We start from the raw sequence: 24,176 nt of genomic DNA on the forward strand, positions 1-24,176 counted from the left end.
TTCCCTCCAGGTTCTAATCCCAGTCCCATCCCAGTTCTGATCCCAGTCCCATCCCAGTTCCCTCCCAGTCCCATCCCAATTCCCTCCAGGTTCTAATCACAATCCCATCCCAATTCCCTCCCAGTTCCATCCCAGTTCCCTCCCAGTTCTAATCCCAGTTCCCTCCCAGTTCCCCCTCTCATTTCAGGGCTGCCCCAGCAGCCCAGGTGGGAATTCCCAGCCCAAAGCAGATTTTTGGGGATTTAAATCCCTCAGGAATTCGGATCCTGCAGCTCCTCCTGCCCTCACAGGGGCAGGTGCTGCTCACTGATTATTTTGGGGTTTTTTGGCCAAAAATAATTCCTGAATTCTGCTGTAAATCCTGTTCTGCAGGGCTCGTGCCAAGGACAGGAATAGAGCAAAAATCAGAATTAAATCCACACCAGAACCAAACAAACCAGCACAAACAGTTGTTAAACCAGAATTTAAAGGGCTGGGTTTTCCTTTTTTTTTTTTTTTTTTTAAATACTCATGTTAAAAAAGTGACCTAAAACAAGATTTTAAAGAAAAAAAAAAACCAACGAAACAAAGCAAAACAAAAAGAAAACAAACAGAAAGAAAAAGTCCCTTTTAAAAACAAATCAAAATATTTGCAGCTTCTCGTTCTGGTAAGGAAAAAAATACTGTCTAGAAACAAAAAATGAGCATTTGGAAGGTAAATGCTACTTCTCCAAATGTAAACAATATACAAAAATGCTTCTGTTAAACAAAGTTACATAGCTGGGTAAAACATTATTAGGTGAGAAAATCACATTTAATCACTTTGAACATAATAGGAAGGGGCAGAATCTTTGTGGGACCCCCCAGATCACCCCAAATTTAATCCCAGTAGGAGTCTGGAATAAGGAAATTTTCCCTGCTCTCAGTTTTTGTCAGATCTGTGAGGATTTCTGGTTTTTGATTCTTTATTCATTATTCTGCAATTCAATAAAGGAGATTTTTGGGGTTTTTTTTTTACCCTTTTCTCTGGGTTTGCTCTGTGGGGTTCACCCACCTCCTGGTCTCTTCCTCCCCCTTTTTTCTCCTCTTTATTTATTTAATTTAAATTTTTCTTTTTTAATAGATGATTTCAAGAGAATAAAAAATTCCAAGCTACTTCCCCCAAAAGGAGAAGGGCAAACTTACCAGGTCAAAGTTGCAGATACAATGCAGATTAATTTTTGTTTGTTTGTTTTTTAAAAACTGTCAGGAATAAAAAGTAATTTGTGTTTAATTCCTAATCAGCAGTAAACTTAAGTGCTTATTAAGAGAGAAAAAAACCAATTTAATGCCCACAAAATGAAGCTGATGATGCCCTCGAAGTCCTTTTTAAAGTATTTTTGAAGTATATTGATTTTTTAAAAGTATTTTTTAGCTGCATTTGGGTCGTGGCTTTTTCAGCTCCGCACCTTAAGACAGCAAAGGGGGAACTAAAATTTGGACCAAAAACCCTCCAAATCCCATCAGAACCCCTAATTTTTAATTTTTTCATAATTCTATTTACAGTGCACCCTCGGGGGTTCAATTCCAGCCTTTCCTGAGGTGGGATTCACATCAGGAAGGGGATGAAAAGGAAATAAAATTAAAAAAAAAACAACAACAAAACCCCATTCAGAATCCAGCCCAAAGGCAGCGTTAATTTAGGGGAATAAGCACCAAATTACGTCTGAAAAAGGACCAAAAAATTCCACACAGCAAAAAAAGTGTCACAGCACAGGACTGACATTCCCAAACAAAGGCAAGTGTGAAAAACAGTTTCAAGGCAGATGAAGCAACTGCAAAGAGGTTTGTTCAAAACTCTTAAATCCTGCTTAGAAAGAGAAATGAAAATAAAATTAAAAAACAAAAACCAAAACCCACGGCGAGGCTGCCCAGCTTGGCTGTGAAAGGGTTAAAGGAGACAAAATAAAATTTAAAAAAAAAGAGATTTCAGTCATTTCAAGCAGTCCTAAAATCCTTCGGGGGGGGGGCTGGAAATGAAATCTGGGTGGAAATTTCATAATTTTCACTCCTGGGGGGTTGAGCTCAGCTCTCAGCGCTCCCCCCCTGGCAGCCAGGCTGTGCAAAATCACATTTTTTTAAAAAAATAAAACAGCAAAAAACCAACCCAGCGAGCTCTGTCAGGAGCTGCAGCAGGAAGGAAGACTGAGTGGTTAATTAATTAGCTAATTAACACTGGCAGGATGGTGGTGGTGACCTCAGAGCCACTCCTGGATGAGGAAATGGCTCCAAATCTGATCTACAGGTACAAAAATGCCTTTTTTTTTTAATTTTTTTTTTTTTAACTTTTCTCTTTAGGAAATTTTCAGGGCTGGCTGAGTGAAATCAGCCCAGCTCTGAGCACATCAGGAGCTGAGCCTCTCTCATTTCTCTGCTTGTTTTTAGTTTTTAAGAGTTCCACCTTTTGATTTTTTCAGAGATCATCTTTGGTAGATGTTCATTTCCCTCATCTTTCTTGTAAATCGAGTGCAGTTCCAAAAAAGTGGTTTGTGTTATTTTTTTCCCCCATTCCTTAAATTAACCAAAAAAAAAAAAAAAATAAAGTGTCCCAGTCTGAATTTACCTAAAATTCAGCAACTCCTCCTTTTTTTATCAGAGTTCTGTTTGCCCATCCTTGAAATGCTGAGCTGGTTTCCTTCCAATTCCTAGCGAGAGGGAAATAAAAAAAAGGGGATTTTTGTGGTTTTTTTTTTTTTTGATTGTTTTTCTGGATGAATCCAGTCCGATAAAACAAAAACAACAACAACAGCACAAAAAAAACGAGGAGTGGTTGGTGAGTCAGGCACTGCTCCGGTGTCACCCTTCTGGGGGTGGTGTCACTTTTGGGGGGACAGTGCCAGCCTTGGGGGTGGTGTCGCTTTGGGGACAGTGCCAGCTGCGTGCCACCCCCTCGGCAGGAGCAGAAAACGTCCCCGGGCACCGTGGGCAGGGCTGGAAGGACGCGCTTGGCTCGTCTGGAAAAAGCCCTCGGAGATTCGGGCGCTGGTGCCACAGCGAGGGTGAGGATGGGTTTGGCACGAGGTGCCGCTGCTGCTGCTGCTGCTGCTGCTGCTGCTGCTGCAGCGGTGCTGTCCAGCCATGCAGCCCTGCAGCTCCTCTCTACGCCAGGATGCTGGAGATGAACTCGTTGAAACGCTTCGAGTACTGCTCGGGGTTCACCGTGGAGATCTCGGCCCCGGCCTGCGGGGAGAGGGAGAGAGGAGGGTCAGGGGGGCAGAGCAGGGGACACGGGGGGCATGGGGGGCACAGAGGGGCACGGGGGGAACAGGGGGGTCAGCAGGGCATAGGCATGGGGGTCACAGGGGCAGGGAGGGGTCAGTGTGGTCAGGATGGTCAGGGAAGGGTCAGGGTGGGCAAGGAAGGGTCAAGATGGAAAGAGAGGGATCAAGGTGGGCAAGGAAGGGTCAGAGTGGGCAAAGAGGGGTCAGGGAATCCCATCCCTGGGGGCTGTAGAATTCCCTCCTTGGGGGCTGTAGAATTCCCTCCCTGGGAGTGCAGAATTCCCTCCCTGAGGCTGCAGAATTCCCTCTCTGGGGCTGCAGAATTCCCTCTCTGGGGCTGCAGAATTCCCTCCCTGAGGCTGCAGAATTCCCTCCCTGGGGCTGCAGAATTCCCTCCCTGGGGGCTGCAGAATTCCCTCCTTGGGGGCTGCAGAATTCCCTCCCTGGGAGTGCAGAATTCCCACCCTGAGGCACAGGTTTTTTAAGTGACAGCTTGAAATTCAACACATCATTCTACAAGTTAAAATATAAATGCTCCATTCATTTTGTTAACCTCACCCCGTGTTTCACTGTCTTGGCAGCGTGTGCAGCTTTCTTCTTGGTGTCGTAGGGTGTGAGGATGTCGATGATGGCCATGAAATAAACCTCCTTCCTGGGGGCACCTGTGGGTACAGGGGGGGCTCAGAACCCTGAGCCAGTTTCACCCCCACCCTCACACCCTCTCTGCCCTCCACAGTTCCATCACACCTTCCCTGCCCTTCTCAGCTCCCCAAAATCTCTGTCACACCTTCTCTGCTCTCCAGAATTCCTCCCCAGCTCCCCAGAATCTTCCTCACACCCTCCCTGCCCTCCACAGTTCCCCAAAATGTCCCTCACACCCTCCCTGCCCTCCATCCTTCCTCCACAGCTCCCTCACACCCTCCCTGCCCTCCACAGCTCCCCACACCTCCCCTGTCCTCCCCAGCTTCCCAAAATCTCCCTCACAGCTCCCCAAAATGTCCCTCACACCCTCTCTGCCCTTCAGAACTCCTCCACAGCTCCTCTGCCCTCCATCCTTCCTCCACAGCTCCCCAAAATCTCCCTCACACCCTCCCCAGCTCCCCCCAGTTCCCCAAACTCTCCCTCACACCCTCCCTGCCCTCCCCAGCGCCCCAAAATCTCCCTCACAGCTCCCCAGCACCTCCCTCGCACCCTCCCTGCCCTCCCCAGCTCCCCAAAACCTCCCTCACAGCTCCCCAAAACCTCCCTCACACCCTCCCTGCCCTCCCCAGGGCCGCCCTGGCAGCCCCACTCACTCTCGTGGCTCTTCATGGCGTACACGTCCACGGCGGGGTCGAACTCGCCGGGCCCGAAGAAGCGCGGGAAGCTGAGCAGGTTGCCGGGGCTGTCGGGGGGGGTCCCGTAGGAGCACAGGGGGTTCCCCCCGGGGCCATCGTTCTCGCACTCCTCCTCCTCCGCCCGCTCCTCCACCTCCATCTCCTCCTGCTCGGCCCGGTCCACGTCGTGGATGCCCACCAGCAGGCTGTAGTCCATGATCCGCAGCTGGGCGAGGAACTGCACGGGGTGGGTGGCAATCAGCACAGGGCAGCTGCACATGGGCACAGCCGGGGAAAATGCAGCCAAGGAGCTGGCACGGCATCAGGGCACAGCCAGGGGAACCAGGAGGGCACAGCCAGGGAACTGCTAGGGCACAGGGCACAGCCGGGGAAAATGCAGCCAAGGAACTGGTACGGCATCAGGGCACAGCCAGGGAACCAGCAGGGCACAGCTGGGGAAAATGCAGCCAAGGAGCTGGCACGGCATCAGGGCACAGCCAGGGAACCAGGAGGGCACAGCCAGGGGAACTGGCATGGCATCAGGGCACAGCCAGAGGAACTGGCAGGGCACAGTCGGGGAAAATGCAGCCAAGGAACTGGCACGGCACCAGTGTAATTCTATTATATTCTAATTATATTATGTTTATGTTATCTTTATGTTAGGTTAATGTTATGTTATGTTTATGTTTTGCTATGTTATGTTATAGTGTAATTATATTATATATTATGAATATAATTTAATATAATGTAAAATATAATATGATATTAATATAATATAGTATAATGTAAAATATTATATGATATAAATATAATATAATGTAATATAATGTAAGATATGATTGTAATGTAATGTAATGTAATATAATGAAATATAATGTGATATAACATGATGTAATATGTGATAGTACGTGATATAATATATAACACAGTACCATGTAATGTAAAATATATGATATAATATCATGTAATATAATATAATGTAAAATACAATATGATACGGTATAATATGAATGTAATGTTATATCATGTGATGTAATACAATGTAAAATATGCTATCTATGATATATTTTATGAGCTAGGATACTGAGCTTGCTCGTCCCTGCGTGCACCAGAACCAGTGCAGAGGCAGAGCAGGGCTGTCCCCGGAGTCACCTCCACATCCCGCTTCAGCTTCTCCAGGAAGTTCTTCTTGCTCTCCTCCCCCACGTGCAGCTTCTGCCCCTCGTTCAAGAAGTCGTTGTCCTTGAAGGTTGGCAGATCCTTGGCCTGCAGGAAAAGCCCAGGTGAAACTCCCCAGGTGAAGATACCCAGGTGAAACTCCCCAGCCCCTGCTCAGTCTGGGCTTTTTGGGGTGCCCAAAATCCACTGACAATGGAAAAGGCACCAGGGGCAGTGTTGGGGAGTCCCTGGGCTCAGCTGGACCTACAGCTTTAAAAACTGCAAAGCTGGGCCAGGGATGCTCCAAGCTGCTCCCAGAATTGAAAAAAATTTAATTAAAGAAATTCATTTTCTTGGTTTTGGACTGTGGGGGGAAAGGGGTGAAGGCTTGGGGAGAAAAAACAAATAAAAAAAAAAAATCTGTCCCTAAAGATTTGAGGAAAAAAGTCACGCCACTGTTCTTGAGGATGGAAAATGGAAAAGGAAAAATAGAAAAGGGAATGGAGAAATGGAAAAGGGAATGGAAAAGAAAAAATAAAAACGGAAGAATGGAAAAGGAAAAATGGAAAAGGAGAAATGGAAAAGGGAACTGAGTTGGATCTGTCTGCCCCCAAGCAGCAGGAGAAAGGAAAGGCTGGCCAGGGATGGCTCCATACCTTCTCTTTATCACTTGCTTCCCTGGATACTGTTGAGCCCTGATAAAGAAAACAAATAAAGAAAAATATCATTACTGCAAAGAGGTCACATTCCCAATTAATCCATTTAATTTCTCAGTGCAGGAAAACAAGGAAAGCAAAAGAAATAAAGAAAATATCATTTATCATTAGTGCACTATGGGTCCCACTCTCCATGAACTCATTGACAGAGCAGAGACAAAACAATTCCTGCTCCGGCTTTATTCTCTGTCTGGCCAATCTCTCATTGAGAACACCCTTTTAATAAATTTATTTTCTATCTCTGCCTGGCCAATCTTTCCATGGAGAAGATCCTTTTAATGAATTTATTCTCTAACTCTGCCTGGCCAATCTCTCATTGAGAAGATCCTTTAAATACATTTATTCTCTGACTCTGCCTGGCCAGTCTCTCCATTCAGAAGATCCTAAAAATGAATTTACTCTCTGGCTCGGCCTGGCTCCTGCTCCAGGCTCACCTTCAGGTCGTATTTCCTGTGCACAGTCAGCCTGTGGCTGAAGACGTTCCTGGTGACCACCATGTAGGTCTCCACGCCGTCCACGGTCAGCCGGTACATGCCCAGGAACTGGGGCAGCAGCGTGTTCCCGTGGCACTCCACGATGAACTGGGGAGAGGACACGGCTGTGTCACACGCGGCCGTGTCACACGTGGCTGTGTCACACTGAGGGACACAAACTGCGGGAGCTGCTGCAGCCAGGACAGCCGTGGGGAAGGAAAGGAGGGTTGGAACAGCTCCTGGGAGCTCCAGGAAAGGAGGCAGGAGATGACAATCCCATTCCCTCAGCCAGCTGGCCCAGGGAGCGCCATCCTGCCCTCCATGGCAGAGGCTGGGGCTGGGACATCTCCAGGGTTCCTCCCAGTCCTGGATTCTGTGACCCTGTGTGTGTGGGGCTGGGACATCTCCAGGGTTCCTCCCAGTCCTGGATTCTGTGTGTGTGGAGCTGGGACATCTCCAGGGTTCCTCCAGCCCAATCCTGGGATTCTGTGTGTGGAGCTGGGACATCTCCAGGGTTCCTCCAGCCCAATCCTGGATTCTGTGACCCTGTGTGTGTGGAGCTGGGAGATCTCCAGGGTTCCTCCCAGTCCTGGATTCTGTGACCCTGTGTGTGTGGGGCTGGGACATCTCCAGGGTTCCTCCCAATCCTGGATTCTGTGACCCTGTGTGTGTGGGGCTGGGACATCTCCAGGGGTTCCTCCAGCCCAATCCTGGATTCTGTGACCCTGTGTGTGGGGCTGGGACATCTCCAGGGGTTCCTCCAGCCCAATCCTGGATTCTGTGACCCTGTGTGTGTGGGGCTGGGAGATCTCCAGGGGTTCCTCCAGCCCAATCCTGGGATTCTGTGTGTGGGGCTGGGAGATCTCCAGGGTTCCTCCCAGTCCTGGATTCTGTGACCCTGTGTGTGTGGGGCTGGGAGATCTCCAGGGTTCCTCCAGCCCAATCCTGGATTCTGTGACCCTGTGTGCGTGGGGCTGGGAGATCTCCAGGGTTCCTCCCAATGCCGAATTCTGTCCCCACATTTCCATCCCTCATACCCTAAGCACCATTTTCCCCCCATTTTGCCAGCTGCCAACCCCATCCCCAGCGCCCCGGCAGACGCGGGGGGGATGCTCGGGCCCGCCGTACCTGGTGGTACTTCTTGAGGATGTTGTGCATCTCCGCCACGTCCTCGCTGGACACGGCCTTGATGACGAACCGCCTGTCGTAGGTGGTGAGGAAGCGCGCGCCGCAGCGGCCCTGGCTGTCGCTGTTCACCGGCGCGCTGCGCGTCACCGAGTTCTGGGGGGACACGCGGCGTGGGGCCGGGGCCGGGGGCTGCCACCTCGCCCAGCGGCAGGGCTGGCCCCACAGAAATGCCCTGAGCAGCTCTGGGAGCAGGGCCAGCCCCACAGAAACGCCCTGAGCAGCTCTGGGAGCAGGGCCAGACACAAAGAAACCACCTGGGAAGCAGGGCCAGCCCCACAGAAATCCCCCTGAGCAGCTCTGGAAGCAGGAAAAGCCCCACAAGAGCCCCCATAAGAGTTCTGTGAAGCAGACCCAGCCCCACAGGAACCCCCTGAACAGCTCTGGAAGCAGGGCCAGCCCCACAGGACCAGCTCAGGTCTGGCTCTGAACCCCCTGAGCAGCTCTGAGGAGCAAGGCCAGCCCCGCAGAAATCCCCTGAACAGCCCTAGAAGCAGGGCCAGCCCCACAGGAATCCCCTGAGCAGCCCTAGAGGCAGGACTAGCCCCATAGGAACCCCTGAGAAGTTCTGGAAGCAGGAAAAGCTCCACAGGAACCCCCTGAGAAGCAGGGCCAGCCCCACAGGACCAGCTCAGGTCTGGCTCTGAACCCCCTGAGCAGCTCTGAGGAGCAAGGCCAGCCCCGCAGAAATCCCCTGAACAGCCCTAGAAGCAGGGCCAGCCCCACAGGAATCCCCTGAGCAGCCCTAGAGGCAGGACTAGCCCCATAGGAACCCCTGAGAAGTTCTGGAAGCAGGAAAAGCTCCACAGGAACCCCCTGAGAAGCAGGGCCAGCCCCACAGGACAAGCTCAGGGCTCCCACTCTGGCTGTGAACTCCAGGTTTAGTGCTGCTGAGGGTAAAACCCAATTATTTAACAGTCTGGATGTGTTTTTAGGGCTTCCAGATGGGCCCGTGGTTTGCTGGCAGGTTTTACTCCAACACCTGGGGTGTGTTTTTGGAAGGTGATTTTTACTGAAGGTTTTTCAGAGGTGTAGGACACACAGGACAAGAGCTCTCAGCGTTTCCTCTCAGGGATTTAAGAACAGCAGGGATATTCCTAAGGCTTAAGGAAAACCAGACCAAAATGAACTGAAATGGCCTTGTTGGCTTTTCCATCAAAAAAAGCAGCTTAGTCTGGCTAAAATCTCAGTGTCTGGGGATTCTCCACAGGTTATACTCCACCAAAAGCCACCCTCAGGCTCTGCTATGACTCCTGGACCTACAGCATGAGTAAAAACAGCTTGGTTGTTCTTCTGACAACCAGCAGCTTAAGGAAAACCAGACCAAAATGAACTGAAATGGCCTTGTTGGCTTTTCCATCAAAAAACCAGCTTACTTTGACTAAAATCTCAGTGTTTGGGGATTCTCCACAGGTCATACTCCACCAAAAGCCACCCTCAGGCTCTGCTATTACTCCTGGATTTACAAGATAAGTATAAATGGCTTGGTTGTTCTTCTGACAACCAGCAGCATCTGCCTTTAGATCCCTGTCTCCACCCTTAGCAACCAGGCAGTGCAGCAGGGGCTGGAAAATCCCAGGAAAACTGCAGAGCAGGGATCAATTCCCTGAGGCACGACAGCAGCTCTTTGTTCTGCTGCCAGCTCCTCCCTCAGCCCCAGCCACTGCTGCTCACACCTCGAGCTGTCCCCTGTCCCCTGGCTGTCCCCTCCACTTGCCCAACACTCATTTTATCAACCAAACACCAGAATTTCCTTATCACACACAGGGAGGGCTCTGAAAGACAGCAGCACCAACAGCAATCCTTGAGTTTTCCAGCATTTCTGGGCTGGATTTACCAGCCCAGATTTTTGTTTCGGGCTGGATTATTTGTTTTTTGGTTTTTTTTACTGCTGTGTCCCCCTCGCTCAGCTCTGGCAGCAGAGCCAGCTCTGAGAGAGAGATTTACCACGTCGTGCTGCAAGTGAGCCCAGAGGTTTCCTTTCAGAATGAAGCATTTAAAGCTTTTAAAACATTAATGAAGCAGGGAGAAAACTCTGCTGTTGCCAACTGCTTTAGAGAGCGTCAGGAAAATAAAGGCAAACAGAAAAATCCCCTTTGCTGCTCGCTGACATTTCAGAGGGGTCTGTGCCAGGCAGTTTAATCAAGCCCTCACCTCAAAACCACAGAGCTTTTCTCCTGGAGCTGGGAAGCAGAAATTGTGACCACACAGCGCAGTGCCAACCTCCCAGCCCTGCTCTGTGCCACCTCCCAGCCCTGAGCTGCCCCTGCCCAACTCCTCGTGCCCAGGGCTCAGATCTGGCTGAGGAAGGGTGGCCCTGCTGCAGCAGCCAGAGCTGCAACATCTCCCTGTCCCCAGAGCTGAGCAGTATTAACAGCAGACTCCTCTCCAAGAAAATCAGCCCCTCTGGCATTAGGGGGTGGATCCCAAAGCAGGAGCCACCTTGATACACCCAATTCAACAACACACACTTGGCTGAAAGCAGCAGCTTCACCTGAACCTGGACAAACACCACAGACTCGTTTTCCTTGCAGATATTCCATGCTGGATCCTTGTTACCCTCCAGCTCCTGCCTGCCCACAGCCACCCGTGCCTGTTTCATGCCTTGGGAGCAGGGATCACCTTCCCCTCTCCTGGCCTGTGCTTGGCACAGCAAGATCCATTGCTGTGGTTGTGGGGGAAGCACTCAAAGCCCAGCTCCAAACCCAAAGAAGCTGCTGGCAGCAATGTCTGCAGCGTGGCTGCTCTGTCCTGTGGGAACCCAGGGCTTCCCTCTGGCTGCCCTGGGACCCTGGCAGGGGTCAGAACCCCCCTGTACAGAGCCCCCAGAGACACTGGCTGTGATCTCTGTCCATGGAAAAGAGTTTTCAATCTTACAGGATCAATTACCAGCTCTGAGTGTTTGATATCAGTAATAATTAAGTGTGGCACGGGTGCAAAAGTAAAATTTTAGGATTCTAGATTAGGGGTTCAAAGGGGACAAGATGGAGGAAATTGGGTGTGTCTTGTCCTTTTTCTCCTTCTTCACTCCCTCCATGTTTCACTGTGGTGTTGGCATTTTTCTGTTGGTTCAGGCTGGGGACACACTGTCCAACGTAGGTGACAGATATTGGCACGTTATTGTAAATCCAGCACAGGTAGTTTGTGGTATTTAATGTTTGTACCATCCCACTGAGGGCAGAGCCCCACACGCTGCCCTGCAGGACAGAGCTGCGGCAGGGCAGCAGAACATGTTAGAGATAAACAGAATAAACAACCTTGAAACCAGCACAGACGAATTATGGCTTCTTCTTTGGCAGCGGGGCTGACAGACAGAGACTTTCTACAATCTGGGAATCATCAATAGCTCAGATTCCGACACCGTCCCACAAGAGAAGAGGGGGTACCTGGTAGTCCTGGTCGTCGATCCCGAATCTCTCCCGCAGGTTCCGGAACACCAGGGGACAATACTCCTTGAACTTGAAGCGGCTGGGCAGGTTCTCCCTAGGGCAGGGCAGAGATGTCACCGGTGCCACCCCACACCACGCTGAGCCCCCCGTCCCTGCCAGCCCCTCAGGACATCCCAGCCCTGCTGATCCTTCCTGTGGATGGTCACAAACCCCATCTGTGCCAGGGAACCCCGCAGGATCCCGGGATGGGAGCGTGGAGCTCCTGGGGCTGCCAGGGCGGCCCTGCCACCGGCTCGCCCTGAGGGAGCCACCCTGTGCCCTCCTTGGTGGCTTTGTCACGCTGCCACACGGCTGTCCCCACACACGCTGTCACCACTGTCCCCATACACACTGTCACACAGCTGTCACACAGCTGTCACACAGCTGTCCCCACACACGCTGTCCCCACTGTCACTGCACACACTGTCACACAGCTGTCCCTGCACACACTGTCCCCACTGTCCCTGCCACAGCCCTGATCCTGCAGGGTTTGGTCCTGCTCGGACACAGTGGGAGAAGCTGGCAGCTCCTCCTCAGTGAGAAAACCTGGCAGTGACACGTGGGGAGCTCAGATCTTCTCTGGAGGAGAAGGGGGAGAGCAGATCCTGCACCTTGAGGGACAAACTTCCCAAAGCTGATCCCTGTGAAACTTGGGGGGGAAACAAAGGGTTAATCAGGCAGCACTGCAGCCCTGAGCCCCAGCCACAACCAGGACTTCAAAAAAGCTCCCAAAAATGGATTTTTTTGGGGAAAAGGAGACAGGGATAACTCCAGAGAGACTCCACAGCTGCGGAGCTGCCTCCTGTGAGCAGTTTAATCCCCCAAAGGATGCAAACGGAATGACCACACCTATCTGCCTTTTGCAACAAAACCCTCTGATTTTGAGGAATCCCACACACAGCAGGGGCTGGGCAGGGCACAGGGCACGGATCCTCCTGGCAGTGGCCTCCTCCAGGCCACTCACAGCACAGAGAGCCTGGGAAGCTCCTACTTACTTGTTGAAGAGATGATTGTCCACCTTAATCTTGCTGTAGGCTTTAAAGTCGTCGGGCATTAACATGACGGGGACGGGAACATTGCTGAGCTCATTGATCTGCAAGAGAGAGGAAAAGGAGACTCAAATCCCAGCTCCCAAATCCCCTGGGATTTTGGGATGCCCAAAACCCCAGGGGGTGCTTTGGGGCACTGTGACCCATCAGGCAGAAGGGTCTGGGGACACTGTGGTGCCAGGCTGCAGCACCCACACCTCGTTCCACCGTGTGGTGAATCCTCCTGAGACAACCTCCCCCCTTCCAGCTGAGAGTAAAAGGGTTTTAAAATCATGGGGATTTAGGGTTAACAGGAAAAATAAGCTTAGTAGGCCCTGGAAAAACAAATAGCCTAAGCACATGAAGAACTTGTACTTGCTAGAACTGCACCTGTGTAGCTAGTACATGATAAATGATATAATTGTTAGATGTGATGATTGTTTAGTAATTAAATATAATTACTATTTAATCATAAGAATAATCAAGAGAAACTGTGGTCAGGGACCTAAGAAAGATCACAAGGAACTCATGTCAATGTATACAATAGAACAATGTAAGTTTAATAATTAATATGTAAGTTATATAAGGATAGGATATAAAATACATTCAGAGTCAGATTTGGGTTTGTCCCCCTGATTCCCAGAGCTCTCCATCAATAAAAGCACCTGCATGGAATGATATCCTGTGATTATTTGTGTTCCTGAGCGTTAACACAGCGACCATCCAAGCCACAGCTGGGAGCCCAAACCCACAAATGTCCACCCAGACAAGCCAAGAACTGTCAGAGCCCAGAGCATCCCTCTGGCTGCCCCCTGGCAAAGAGCCCACAAACCTTAGCAGCAAATAAAAACCACCTGTAGATTCCATTTTAGCCCCTGGGAGAGCCTGCCGACCTTCTCTAAAAAATTACAAACAAAAAGGGTTTGAACGATGCAATAAAGAAATTGACAGGAGAAAGAAAAAGTAGAATTTTGAGATTTTTTTTTTTTTTAGAATAACCCTAACCCTAACCCTATGTCTAAATTGACCTTTTCCTTCCGGAAATTTTTTTTTTTCCGTGTCAAACCACGACACTTATATTTTTTTATTTTAAAACTTCTGATTTTTATGTATAAAGTAAAAACTTTTTTGTATAGGTGCTAAAACCCCCTTGTATAATATTAACTTTATTTTTTATTTTGTAACTATTTTTATTCTAATATTTAAATATTTGTGATTGTTTGTTTTATTTTTAAAGTTGGTAACTTACTTTATGGTTTAAACTTAAAATTATAGTTGTTTTTAGTTGTTTGCTAGGGTTTGAAATGTTTTTGAGTAGAGCTTGGAACTTCTAAAAATGTTTGAGGGACATTTTGAGTTCTAACACCATCCCACCTTCTCTGGGGGGATGAGTCACTCACGAGATTGTTTTTGCTCCTTTAGTCATGTGTGGCTGCCACAGGAACACGGGGAAGCAGAAAAATGAATGTTCAGCTACTGATTGTACAGGCGGGCTCGGGCTGCAGCACCCAGCAGTGCCAGCATTCATAATAACAATAATAATAATAATAGTAATATTAATAATAATAATAAAAAGATCCACCTCTGGACTGTGTCTGGCTGCCCTGCTCCAGTCACTGCACTCGCTGACGAGGCTGGGCCAGAATCAAGAGGTAAATTTCGTGATCACAGCCACAAAAGCCATCCCCTCCCAGGGACTCCCCACAGCCCCAGCTCACTGAATTCCTGTTAACAGCCTGGATTTAGGAAGCAATCCCATTCCAGCTCTGTTCCCATGACAGGGAACAGACCCTGCTGTTCCCATTGTTGGAAATCAAAATGTTCCTCAGACGTTTTTGGAGGTTCCAAGCCCAGGTCAGAAGCATTTCAGACCCTGGCAGCAGCTGGAAACAGCTGTGATTTTGGGTTTGAGCCATGGAACGATTTACCAACCTTGCAGGAAGAACAAGAAGTCACAAAAGTTTAGATGTTATAGTAGAAGTAGTCACAAAGTAAAGGGAAGAATTTTTGAGTGCTGTACAGGGGGGTTTTGGTTTTGTACATGGGGGTCAGAGGGTTTAAGATGGAGGGATTTGGGCCTGTCCTGTCCTCCCTCTCTTCTTCCTTCCCTCCATGTTCTTGGTGATGTTGGCACTCACAGATTGGTTTAGAGTAGAAAGGCACCATTTAATATAGGTAATGGGCACTGGGGAAAAACTGTACCCATGTAACACGTAATGTACCATATAAAAGATAGAAAAGCACCATTTAATATAGGTAATAGGCATTGGGGAAGAACTGTAAACATGTAACACGTAATGTACCATATAAAAGACAGCAGCAGCCCTGGGCGGGGAGAGAAGAAGCAGTCGGGAGTCAGAGAGGATGTCAGGGTGTGTGTGTGCCTCTGCCTGAGCTGTGAGCAAACCACAGCAGCTCAAGAAGAAAATCTTTTAGATAATTTACAATAAACTGCCTTGAGACCGGACAACAAAAGACCACTGAGCCTTTCTTTGGAAGCTCGGGTTGGAGGAGAGACTTTTCCACCACACAGAGCCACCCCCGACCCAGGGTGGTCTTCGACACCCATGACCCTGCTGTGCCAGGCAGGTGGTGCAGGAGAGGGAGGCAGCTCTGAGGGCTGCTCCCGACACCAGAACCTCCAGCAGGACAAGTGACTCCAGCACAGTGGGAAAGCTGCTGGAAAACTTCCCTGCAGGCTCAGGAAAGGGATGCAGCTCTGGGATTCCCCGTTCCCTGTTGCAGCAGGACACACACAGAGCGCTTCTGCAGGGTTCAGCACCTCGCTGTGAGCCAATTCCGTGCAGCTCGTGTTTATCCCACCCTTTCTCCATCGTTACCAGGGAAATCCAGATTTAACACACGTCAGACTGGGAAGAAAGACACAGCCCAGTGCCAGGAGGGAAGGGGGCTATTTTCAGAGCCAGCCATCCCACACAACAGACAGCAGCGGGAAGCGAAGCGGCCGCGGATCCGGAGCTCTGCAAAGCTCTGCCCTGCAGCACCCTCAAGTTTTAGCTCTTCTATTTTTCACATCCTGTATGGATGAGGGTACAGCTCTAGCTCTGCCCTGCAGCACCCTTGAGTTTTAGCTCTTCCATTTTCCACATCCTGCACTGGATGAGGGCACAGCTCTGAGCTCCACAGAGAGTTTTTAAGCTCTCATCATCACAGTTTGGTCAGGCAGAACCCCTTGTCTTGTTCCCCTTCCAAGCCTGAGAACCAAAGTCACTATCACAGCCTCAGGCCTGAAAAGTATAAACAAAAATTAATGGGAGAGGGGGAGAGCATTATGTGACTTCATTACCTGAAGCTGTAATTGGATTAACCCCTGATATCCCAAAAAATTCATGACTGCCATACGTCTCAAGGGAAGCCTCTGTGCTGCCCAAGGTGTATCTGTTAAAGCCTTTAATAAATACCTTTATAATACTTTATTCTCCAACTCTGTCTGGCCTCTGCTCTGGGATCCAGCCCAAGGCATCACAAACCCTGTGGGATGTATGGAAAACACTGCAGAGATGAATGAATAAATAAATTGTGGCATATGGTAAATGCAGGCAAACCCAATGGGAAGAAATTGTGATGTTTGACTCAATTTAGAAGGCTGAATGATTTCTTTATTATAACTATGCTAAAATACATTAATATACTATATAAAAGGAGGATACTAAAACTACATTTTACTTGCTCTGACTCTATCTTTAACACAACTCGTGATCCTCTCTGACAGTCCAGCCCCAGGTGGGTTGGATTGACCATCAGGCTCAAACAATCCTCACCAGAATCCAACCAAGCACTCACCCCAGGTAAACAATTCTCCAAACCCATTCCACATAGGAAAAACAAGGAGCAGAAATAGAAAATGTTTTCTCTTTCATTTCTCTCTGTGCACCTCTATAAAAAATCCTAAGAGGGAGAGAAAACGAACAGACTCCAGGTGAGGAAGGGTGCCAGAGCTCACCCTAGGTCAGGGTGGCTTCATGTGGTGGAAAAATCTCTCTTCCAACCCGTGCTTTCAATAAAAAAGCTCAGAATTCTTCTGTTGTTCGGTCTCAAGGCAGTTTATTGCAAGTTATCTAAAAGATTTTCTTCTTGAGCTGCTGCAGTTTGCTCAGCAGCTCAAGCAGAGGCACACACACACCTTTGACAAATTTTTGGCTCTTTTCTTTTTCTTTTCTCCCCTCGCTGAGGGCTGTGCTGTCTTTTATATGGTACATTACATGTTACATGGGTACAGTTTTCCCCCAATTCCTATTACCTATATTAAATGGTGCCTTTCTATCTTTTATATGGTACATTACATGTTAAATGTTTATATTTTTTCCCCAATACCTATTCCCTATATTAAATGGTGCCTTTCTACTCTAAACCAATCTGTGAGTGCCAACATCACCAAGAACATGGAGGTGAGGAAGAAGAAAGAGGAAGGACAGGACAGGCCCAAATCCCTCCATCTTAAAACCTCTGACCCCCATGTACAAAACCAAAACCCCCCTGTACAGCACTCAAAAATTCTTCCCTTTACTTTGTGACTACTTCTACTATAACATCTAAACTTTTGTGACTTCTTGTTCTTCCTGCAAGGTTGGTAAATCATTCCATGGCTCAAACCCAAAATCACAGCTGTTTCCAGCTGCCTGCCAGGGTCTCAAATGTTTCTGACCTGGGCCTGGAACGTCCAAAAATGTCTGAGGGGCATTTTGAGTTCTGACAGAAGGGATCTCCCAGCTGGCAGCAAGGAGCTGCATCAGAGTCCCACGCAGAGATTTGCAGAGATTTCCCCTCGGGGGGTGAGGAGAAAACAACTCAATTCTGCACCCAGACAGAGGCGCTGCCTCCAGCCACCAATTCTTGCTGTCTACCAGGAAGGGAAGGCTGACAGCTCCTGCCACACGCCTGCTCCCATCCCAGCCTGCTCCCAGCCCTCTTCCCAGCGCGGGGAAGGCACAAACAAGGCGTTAGCAGCTCGGAGGAAAGGTGCTGACGGCTGAGAGGGAACAGCGATGCCGAGGCTTCCTCCTCGCTGGCACCAATTCAGACTCAAAAAATTCTGAGGCCTCGCTGGGCGCCCTCGTTTCTGGCTTCTGCCACAAAGCTCAAAGAAGAGTGTGGGACCTGTTGAGAGGCACCTGAGTGGCAGAAATGCTGCACCAGGAGAGCTCCAGGTCGTTTCAGAGGTGCCACCATTCCTCACAAGATGAAACAGCCTAAAAAATCCTCATGTGGAAGCTTTTCCACCCTTCCAGCAGTGCTGGCTGGATGATTTGGGATCGGGCTTTGGAGAGAAACCGAGAAGGATTTGGGTTGTGCTGGGCACCAGGATGTGGATGTAGGGATGGATTTGGGATTCTGACTCTGGAGAAGGATTTGGGTTGTGGATGAAGGGCTGGATTTGGGACTCTGGCTCTGGAGAAGGATTTGGGTTGTGGATGAAGGGCTGGATTTGGGATTCTGGCTCTGGAGAAAGATTTGGGTGGTTTTGCCCACTCCTCTCCTGTCCAGAGTGGCACAGACCCCCAGGATGGCCCAGCCCAGGCCGAGGGCACCACCAAAAACTGCTTTTCACCACCAAAAAATGCTTTTGGTCTGTGCCAGCTGCAGTTTGGCAGAGATAAGGAATGTGGCAGAGGGGGAAGGGCTAGGACACTCCTCGGGGGCTCTCAGCATTTCACACCGAGGCACAATCCCGATTTTCCCTGGTTTTGTCACATCCTAAGAACAGAGGAACCATTCCCGATGTCCAGATCAAAGCTGCCCGATCCCACAGGAGCAGAGGGAAAAAGCAGCTGGATGCCAACAAGAATCAGGGATCAAAAACATGAAGTGAGGCAGGGAAAACCTCTTCCACTGCCCAGAGCATTCATCCTCAGCTCAATCCAGTTTTGAAGCTGCAAAAACACCTCCTCCCTCTCTCTTTTCCAAGCTTTTACTTCCTGGTCACTGGAATTCTCCAGCAGCAGCACTCAGGACTCTGGGCTGATGATTTCTCTTCTCCACCAAAGCCAGTTCCTTCCCCAATAAAAGCCACATCAATATTCCGTGTCATTCAGGGACAGCTGTTGGGATGAACAGGCGTAATTTTGTTTCAAAACCTGACTGTAGCCTCAAAAGTGGCAATTAGCATTAGTAAATTGATGGGAAAATGAGATTTGTTTACTAACAAGATGCAGCTGATGGAGTGTGTGAGCCCCACTCTCAGGAATTTGCTCAGGAAAATAAAGATATTTTGTTCCCTCCAAGCTTTCCAATCAGGCATCTCGGTGAGTATTAGTTAAACTTCATTGTGCTCTGGGGAAGGAGGTAAAAGACACAAGGGAAAATCACTTTAGCATGGAGAAAAACCCACAGCTGTGGCAAAGATTAGCACAGAGCAGCAACTGGGTGATGGTTTGAGGGAAAAACCCAGTTTTCCGTCAATTAGAGCATGATTAATTAGTATCCAGGCTAACAACCCCACCGTGCAAGGCGAGGGAAGAGTGAATCTTGCAGTCAATAATTCCTCTGGGAAAAAAAAAAAAGCATCCCCTGGTGAGAGCAGATCCATCTATTCCTGAAAAAAAAAGTCCTTGGAAAACTGCTGGAAAGGATTCCTGGGATCAGGCAGTGCCACCCTCCTGTCCATGCTCCCAGTTCTCCCAGTCCTCTCACTGGTGGGCAGAGCTGATGCTCCAAAAAAAGCTGAGGAATGGCAATTTTCAGAATCCAACCAAGGGTGATGTCAGTCAGCAGAAATGAGCAGGGAAATCAGCTTTGTTCTCCTCACTGAGGCACCCAGGAAAACCCTCCTTTGGCCCAAAAATGGGAAAAGGCTCCTGGAATGGGGATTTGAATGGGAAAAATGTTCCTGGAATGGGGATTTGAATGGGAAAAGTGTCCTGGAATGGGGATTTGAACGGGAAAAAGTTCCTGGAGTGGGGATTTGAATGGAAAAATGGATCCTGGAATGGGGATTTGAAGAGGAGTTCCTGGAATGGGGATTTGAAGAGGAGTTCCTGGAATGGGGATTTGAAGGGGAAAAGGAACCTGGAATGGGGATTTCAATGGGAAAGGGATCCTGGAATGGGGATTTGAAGGGGAAAAGGATCCTGGAATGGGGATTTCAATGGGAAAGGGCTCCTGGAATGGGGATTTGAATGGGCAAAAGCTCCTGGAATGGGGATTTTGAAAAGGAGCTCTGCATGAGCCCTTGGCAGCACGGCCCTGCCCATCTGCTGCTCTCCCCAGAGGTCAATTAGAGCTGGGAAGGGACAGATCCAGGCTGTCCCCACTGTGCCAGGAGCAATTTCTGGGATCTGAGGGTTTGATTTGTGGCAGATGCTGCTCTGGCAGCACGGAAGGCAAGGCTGCAGAACTGGGAGCTCCATTCCCAGCTCTGCTGTTTCCCTGGAATACAAACGAGCTGCTGGCACTGCTCCTGAGGGCCTGGGAGATGGCTGCAGCTCCAGCCAGGAACTGCAGCCCCTGGAGCTGCCTCGGGCAAGGTCCCTGCAGCCAGCAGATCTCCCCTTTGCCACCAGAACGGGAGGTTTGTGCCTTTCCCCTGCCAGCAGCCAGAGCCACTGGGATCATTTCCAGCTGAGGAACCGGCAGCAGCATCACAGCCCTACAGACACAGATCCACAATCACCTCCCTGGGATCCCAGATGGGATCCCAGAGCCTTCCATCCCTACAGACACAGATCCACAATCCCTGAGCCTCCCATCCCTACAGACACAGATCCCAAATCACCTCCCTGGGATCTGAGAGCCTTCCAACTCTACACACACAGATCCCAAATCCCCTCCCATCCCCACAGACACAGATCCCAAATCCCCTCCCATCCCCACAGACACAGATCCCAAATCCCCTCCCATCCCCACAGACACAGATCCCAAATCCCCTCCCATCCCCACAGACACAGATCCCAAATCACCTCCTATCCCTACACAGACACAGATCCCAAATCCCCTCCCATCCCCACAGACACAGATCCCAAATCCCCTCCCATTCCCACAAACACAGATCCCAAATCCCCTCCCATCACACAGACACAGATCCCAAATCCCCTCCCATCCCCACAGACACAGATCCCAAATCCCCTCCCATCCCCACAGACACAGACCCCAAACCCCCTCCCCACCCCAGAGCCTCCCACCAGCCCCTCACACCCACGGTTTCCATGGCTCCCAGAGCATCACACAACGCTCTGTGTTCCTCTCCGTGCCTGGGAGGCTGCTGCTCCCTTCCAGAACCTTCCCAACTTCCCCATCCCGTGCACGTGGATCCAGCCAGAGCATGGAAAACACACCTGGAGCACCTGACACACCCCCAAACCCCAGGAGGAGCTGCACCTCCTCTCCCAGTGCCACAAGAAGCTTCCCCAGGAACCTTCCCCACCTCTGCTGCATCCAGGCTGTGACAGAAAACTCCAAAATCCAGCCTGAGCCACGAAACTCCACTTCCACACCCCTCCCCTCCGTGCTTTTCTGGTCCAAAATTCAAATTATTTGAGTCACACCACCCCTGCTCACACCAGCCCCACCCCAACCCTGGCTGGGACCATCAGGAGACATTTTTGGAACTCTCCAAATTGGAGATCCGCGAGGCAGCTCCTGCTCCTGGGGTGCTCCTGATGCTCCCCAGAGCCAGCCCTGCCTGTGCTGCTCTTTGGGAGCCTCTTTAGGGCCGTTCCAGACCGGGACAAGGGACCCACGGGGATTTGTGCAGCACAAAATGGTTGTTTGGGTGATTTCTCTGCGAAAAGTTCACCCCAGATCCAAACAATTCTGACAAAATGGCTGTTTGATTTCTCTGAAGAAGTTCACCCCAAATCCAAACAATTCTGACAAAATGGTTTTTTGATAGCTCTGAAGAAGTTCACCCCAAATCCAAACAATCCTGACAAATTTATTGGGGTTTTTTTTGATTTCTCTGTGAAGAGCTCACCCCAAATCCAAACAATCCTAACAAGATCATTGTTTGATTCCTCAGTGAAGTTTACCCCAGACCCAAACAATTCTGACAAGATTATTGTTTAATTTCTCTGAAGAAGTTCACCCCAAATCCAAACAATTCTGCCAAAATGGTTGTTTGATTTCTCTGTGAAGAGCTCACCCCAAATCCAAACAATTCTGACAAGATTATTGTTTGATTTCTCTGAAGAAGTTTACCCCAGACCCAAACAAACAAATTAAAGCATTTCCAACAAAGCTTAAACATATTCCCAAAATAATTCCCAAACCCCTCAGCTGGAGGCACATAATCCCAATTCCCACCTAAGCAAGCCTCACCCCAATGTGGCAGAAAGCTGGAAGGGATTTCCTGGGAAATCCTTTCCAAAGGTCAGGAGGTCACAGCTGAATTTTCTCACCCCTCTTCCCAGCCCCTCAGCTCCTTCCTGGCAGCAATTTCTTCCTAATACACATCGATATAATCTCATTATCAGCTTAATGTCAGCTCAGCTCTGCCCAAAATTCTCACAGCCAAGAGCTCCCAAATTTACTCTGTCCTCATCCTCAAATTCCTGCCAGGTTCCTACTGCCCAGACAGCTACAACAAAGAAAAACATACCAAAAAAACAAACCAACCCCCCAGAAAAGGTCAATTACCAGCAAACTGTCACTAGTCAGAAAAATCCCTAAATTTCCAGTTTTTTTTTCAGGGCTGCTAATGGCAGCACTGATCAAAGGCTGATTAAATTCATTATCTTGCTTCCTGGGCAAGGCTGGGAGCACTTGGAACATCCTTTGCCTCAAAGCCAGCATGATGCTGAACCACATTTGGAAATTTTTGCAGGCCAGGAATGCAAGGAGGGTTTTTCTTTTTTAAAAATCCTGATGTGTTATTTGTTTTGGGAAAAAAAAAAAAAAAAAAAAAAAAAAAAAAAAAAAAAAAAAGGAGCCTGAATTGCTTTCACTCTCTAGGAAACATCCACTAATCCACCGGAGAAATAGGTGTGTCTGAGCCCTAAAAGTGGATTAATTGAGGATTTTGGCTTCTTTGGCCACCAAGAACAGCAGCCAGCAGCCACATCCAAGGATCAATCCTCCATCATAAACCAGGGAGAAGATTCCAGAGACAACACAGGGATGGAATGAAGGTATTCCCAGCACAGACACCCGCCAGTGATCCTCTCACAACCTGGTCATGGAGGAGCTGAGGCCAAGGGGACACTCAAGGCCCTTTTGGGACAAACCCCTCATTTTTGGGGGATGGAGATGGACACACATTGTGCAGGTGAGGCACTGTCCCCTCTGGGTTGTGACACTGTGACAATCCCTCCCTGGCACAGCCATAGGGACAGTCTGGGGGCTGGCACAGGGGCTGTGGGTGCCAAACTTGTGTCTCCACCAGTGCCACGGCAACATCACCCAAAAATGCATCAGTGCCCCTGCCCGGTCCTGGGAAAAGAAGTGTGGAAAAGGTGCCAGGGGTGGGGACACTGGGAATAAGGGACACCCCGAGCTGGGGGTCCCCAAAACCAGCAGAAAAGGGAGCAGAGAGGGCAGGGAGGGGCTGGAACAGGGGTGGGATGGGGAGGGAGGGAGGGAAGGCTGGGATTCAGCGGGGATGAGGGGAAAAAGCTGCTCTGGATGAGAGGGAAAAGGCCTGGCCTGAGGGAGAGCAGGGAAGGGTCGGATGTGAGGGGGGTCGGGCATTGCTGAGGGGGGATATGAGGGGGGATATGAGGGGGGATATGAAGGGAATGAAGCGGTTGAGGGGGATGAGGGGAACCAGGGGGATAAGGGTGGATGAGGTGAATGAAGGGGATAAGGGAATGAGGGGGGATAGGGGACGAGGGGGATGGAGGGGATAAGGGAAATGAGGGGGATGATGAGGGGAATGATGGGAATGAGGGCATTGCTGAGGGGGAAGAGAGGGACGAGGGGAATGAGGGGGATGAAGGGGATGAGGGGACTGAAGGGGGATGAGAAGAATGAGGGGAATAAGGGGAATGAGGGCATTGCTGAGGGGGAAGAGAGGGACGAGGGGGAGGAGGGGAATGAAGGGGATGAGGGGAATGAGGGCATTGCTGAGGGGGATGAGGAGGATGAAAGGGGATGAGGGGACGAAGGGGCCGAGGCCCCGCTGCCGGGGCGTTGTGAGGGGTTCTCCCCCAGCTCTGAGGGCTCTGAGGTGGGGTGGGGTGGGAGGGCCGCCGCGCCGCCCGCTCTCACCGTGTGGTTCGCCCCCCACATCAGGACGCTGAGCAGCGGCTCGGAGGCCCGGAACAGCTTCACCTTCTGACACACGAAATGTTTCTTCTTGGTCTTGGTCTTGCTGGCGCTCAGGGCCGAGCCCACGGCCGAGCCCACGGCCGCCGCCGCCGTCCCCGCGGCCCCCGCGCAGTTCGCGGCCATGGCGGACCCGACCGCCCCCCTCCCCGCGCCCCCCTACCCGCGCATGGTTCCGCCCGGCTCTCCCCCCCGCTCCCTGCAGTGGTACGGCCCGGCCCGTTCAGCTGTTCAGCTTTAGGCTCGCCGCCCCCCCCCCCTCTTCCGCGGTGGTTCGGTCCTTGTCTCTCCTCCCCCCCGCCGTGGTGGTTCGCTCCGCCGCCAGCCCGCGCTGAGGAGGCGCCAAGATGGCGGCGCGGTGAGGGGTTGCGGAGCGGGAGGTGCCATGTCCCGCCCGAACGGGGGGGGAGCGGTGG

At 50.3% G+C, this 24,176-nt stretch overlaps 1 protein-coding gene across 1 annotated transcript; it reads right to left on the minus strand.

Annotated features, from left to right (window-relative positions):
* Positions 1–1,198: 1,198 nt before the first annotated feature.
* PIP4K2B (phosphatidylinositol-5-phosphate 4-kinase type 2 beta) lies at positions 1,199–23,948 on the minus strand. The gene is made up of 10 exons (XM_030256373.4): positions 23,704–23,948; positions 12,511–12,608; positions 11,474–11,570; positions 8,031–8,183; positions 6,864–7,010; positions 6,370–6,408; positions 5,708–5,821; positions 4,535–4,793; positions 3,798–3,901; positions 1,199–3,198 (listed from the first exon to the last, which is right to left on the minus strand). The coding sequence occupies exons 1-10, from the start codon at positions 23,884–23,886 to the stop codon at positions 3,118–3,120; spliced, it is 1,275 nt and encodes a 424-aa protein (XP_030112233.1). The 5' UTR covers positions 23,887–23,948; the 3' UTR covers positions 1,199–3,117.
* Positions 23,949–24,176: the final 228 nt, after the last annotated feature.

This window comes from Taeniopygia guttata, chromosome 27 (genome assembly GCF_048771995.1).
Source record: "Taeniopygia guttata chromosome 27, bTaeGut7.mat, whole genome shotgun sequence".
NCBI lineage: Eukaryota > Metazoa > Chordata > Aves > Passeriformes > Estrildidae > Taeniopygia > Taeniopygia guttata.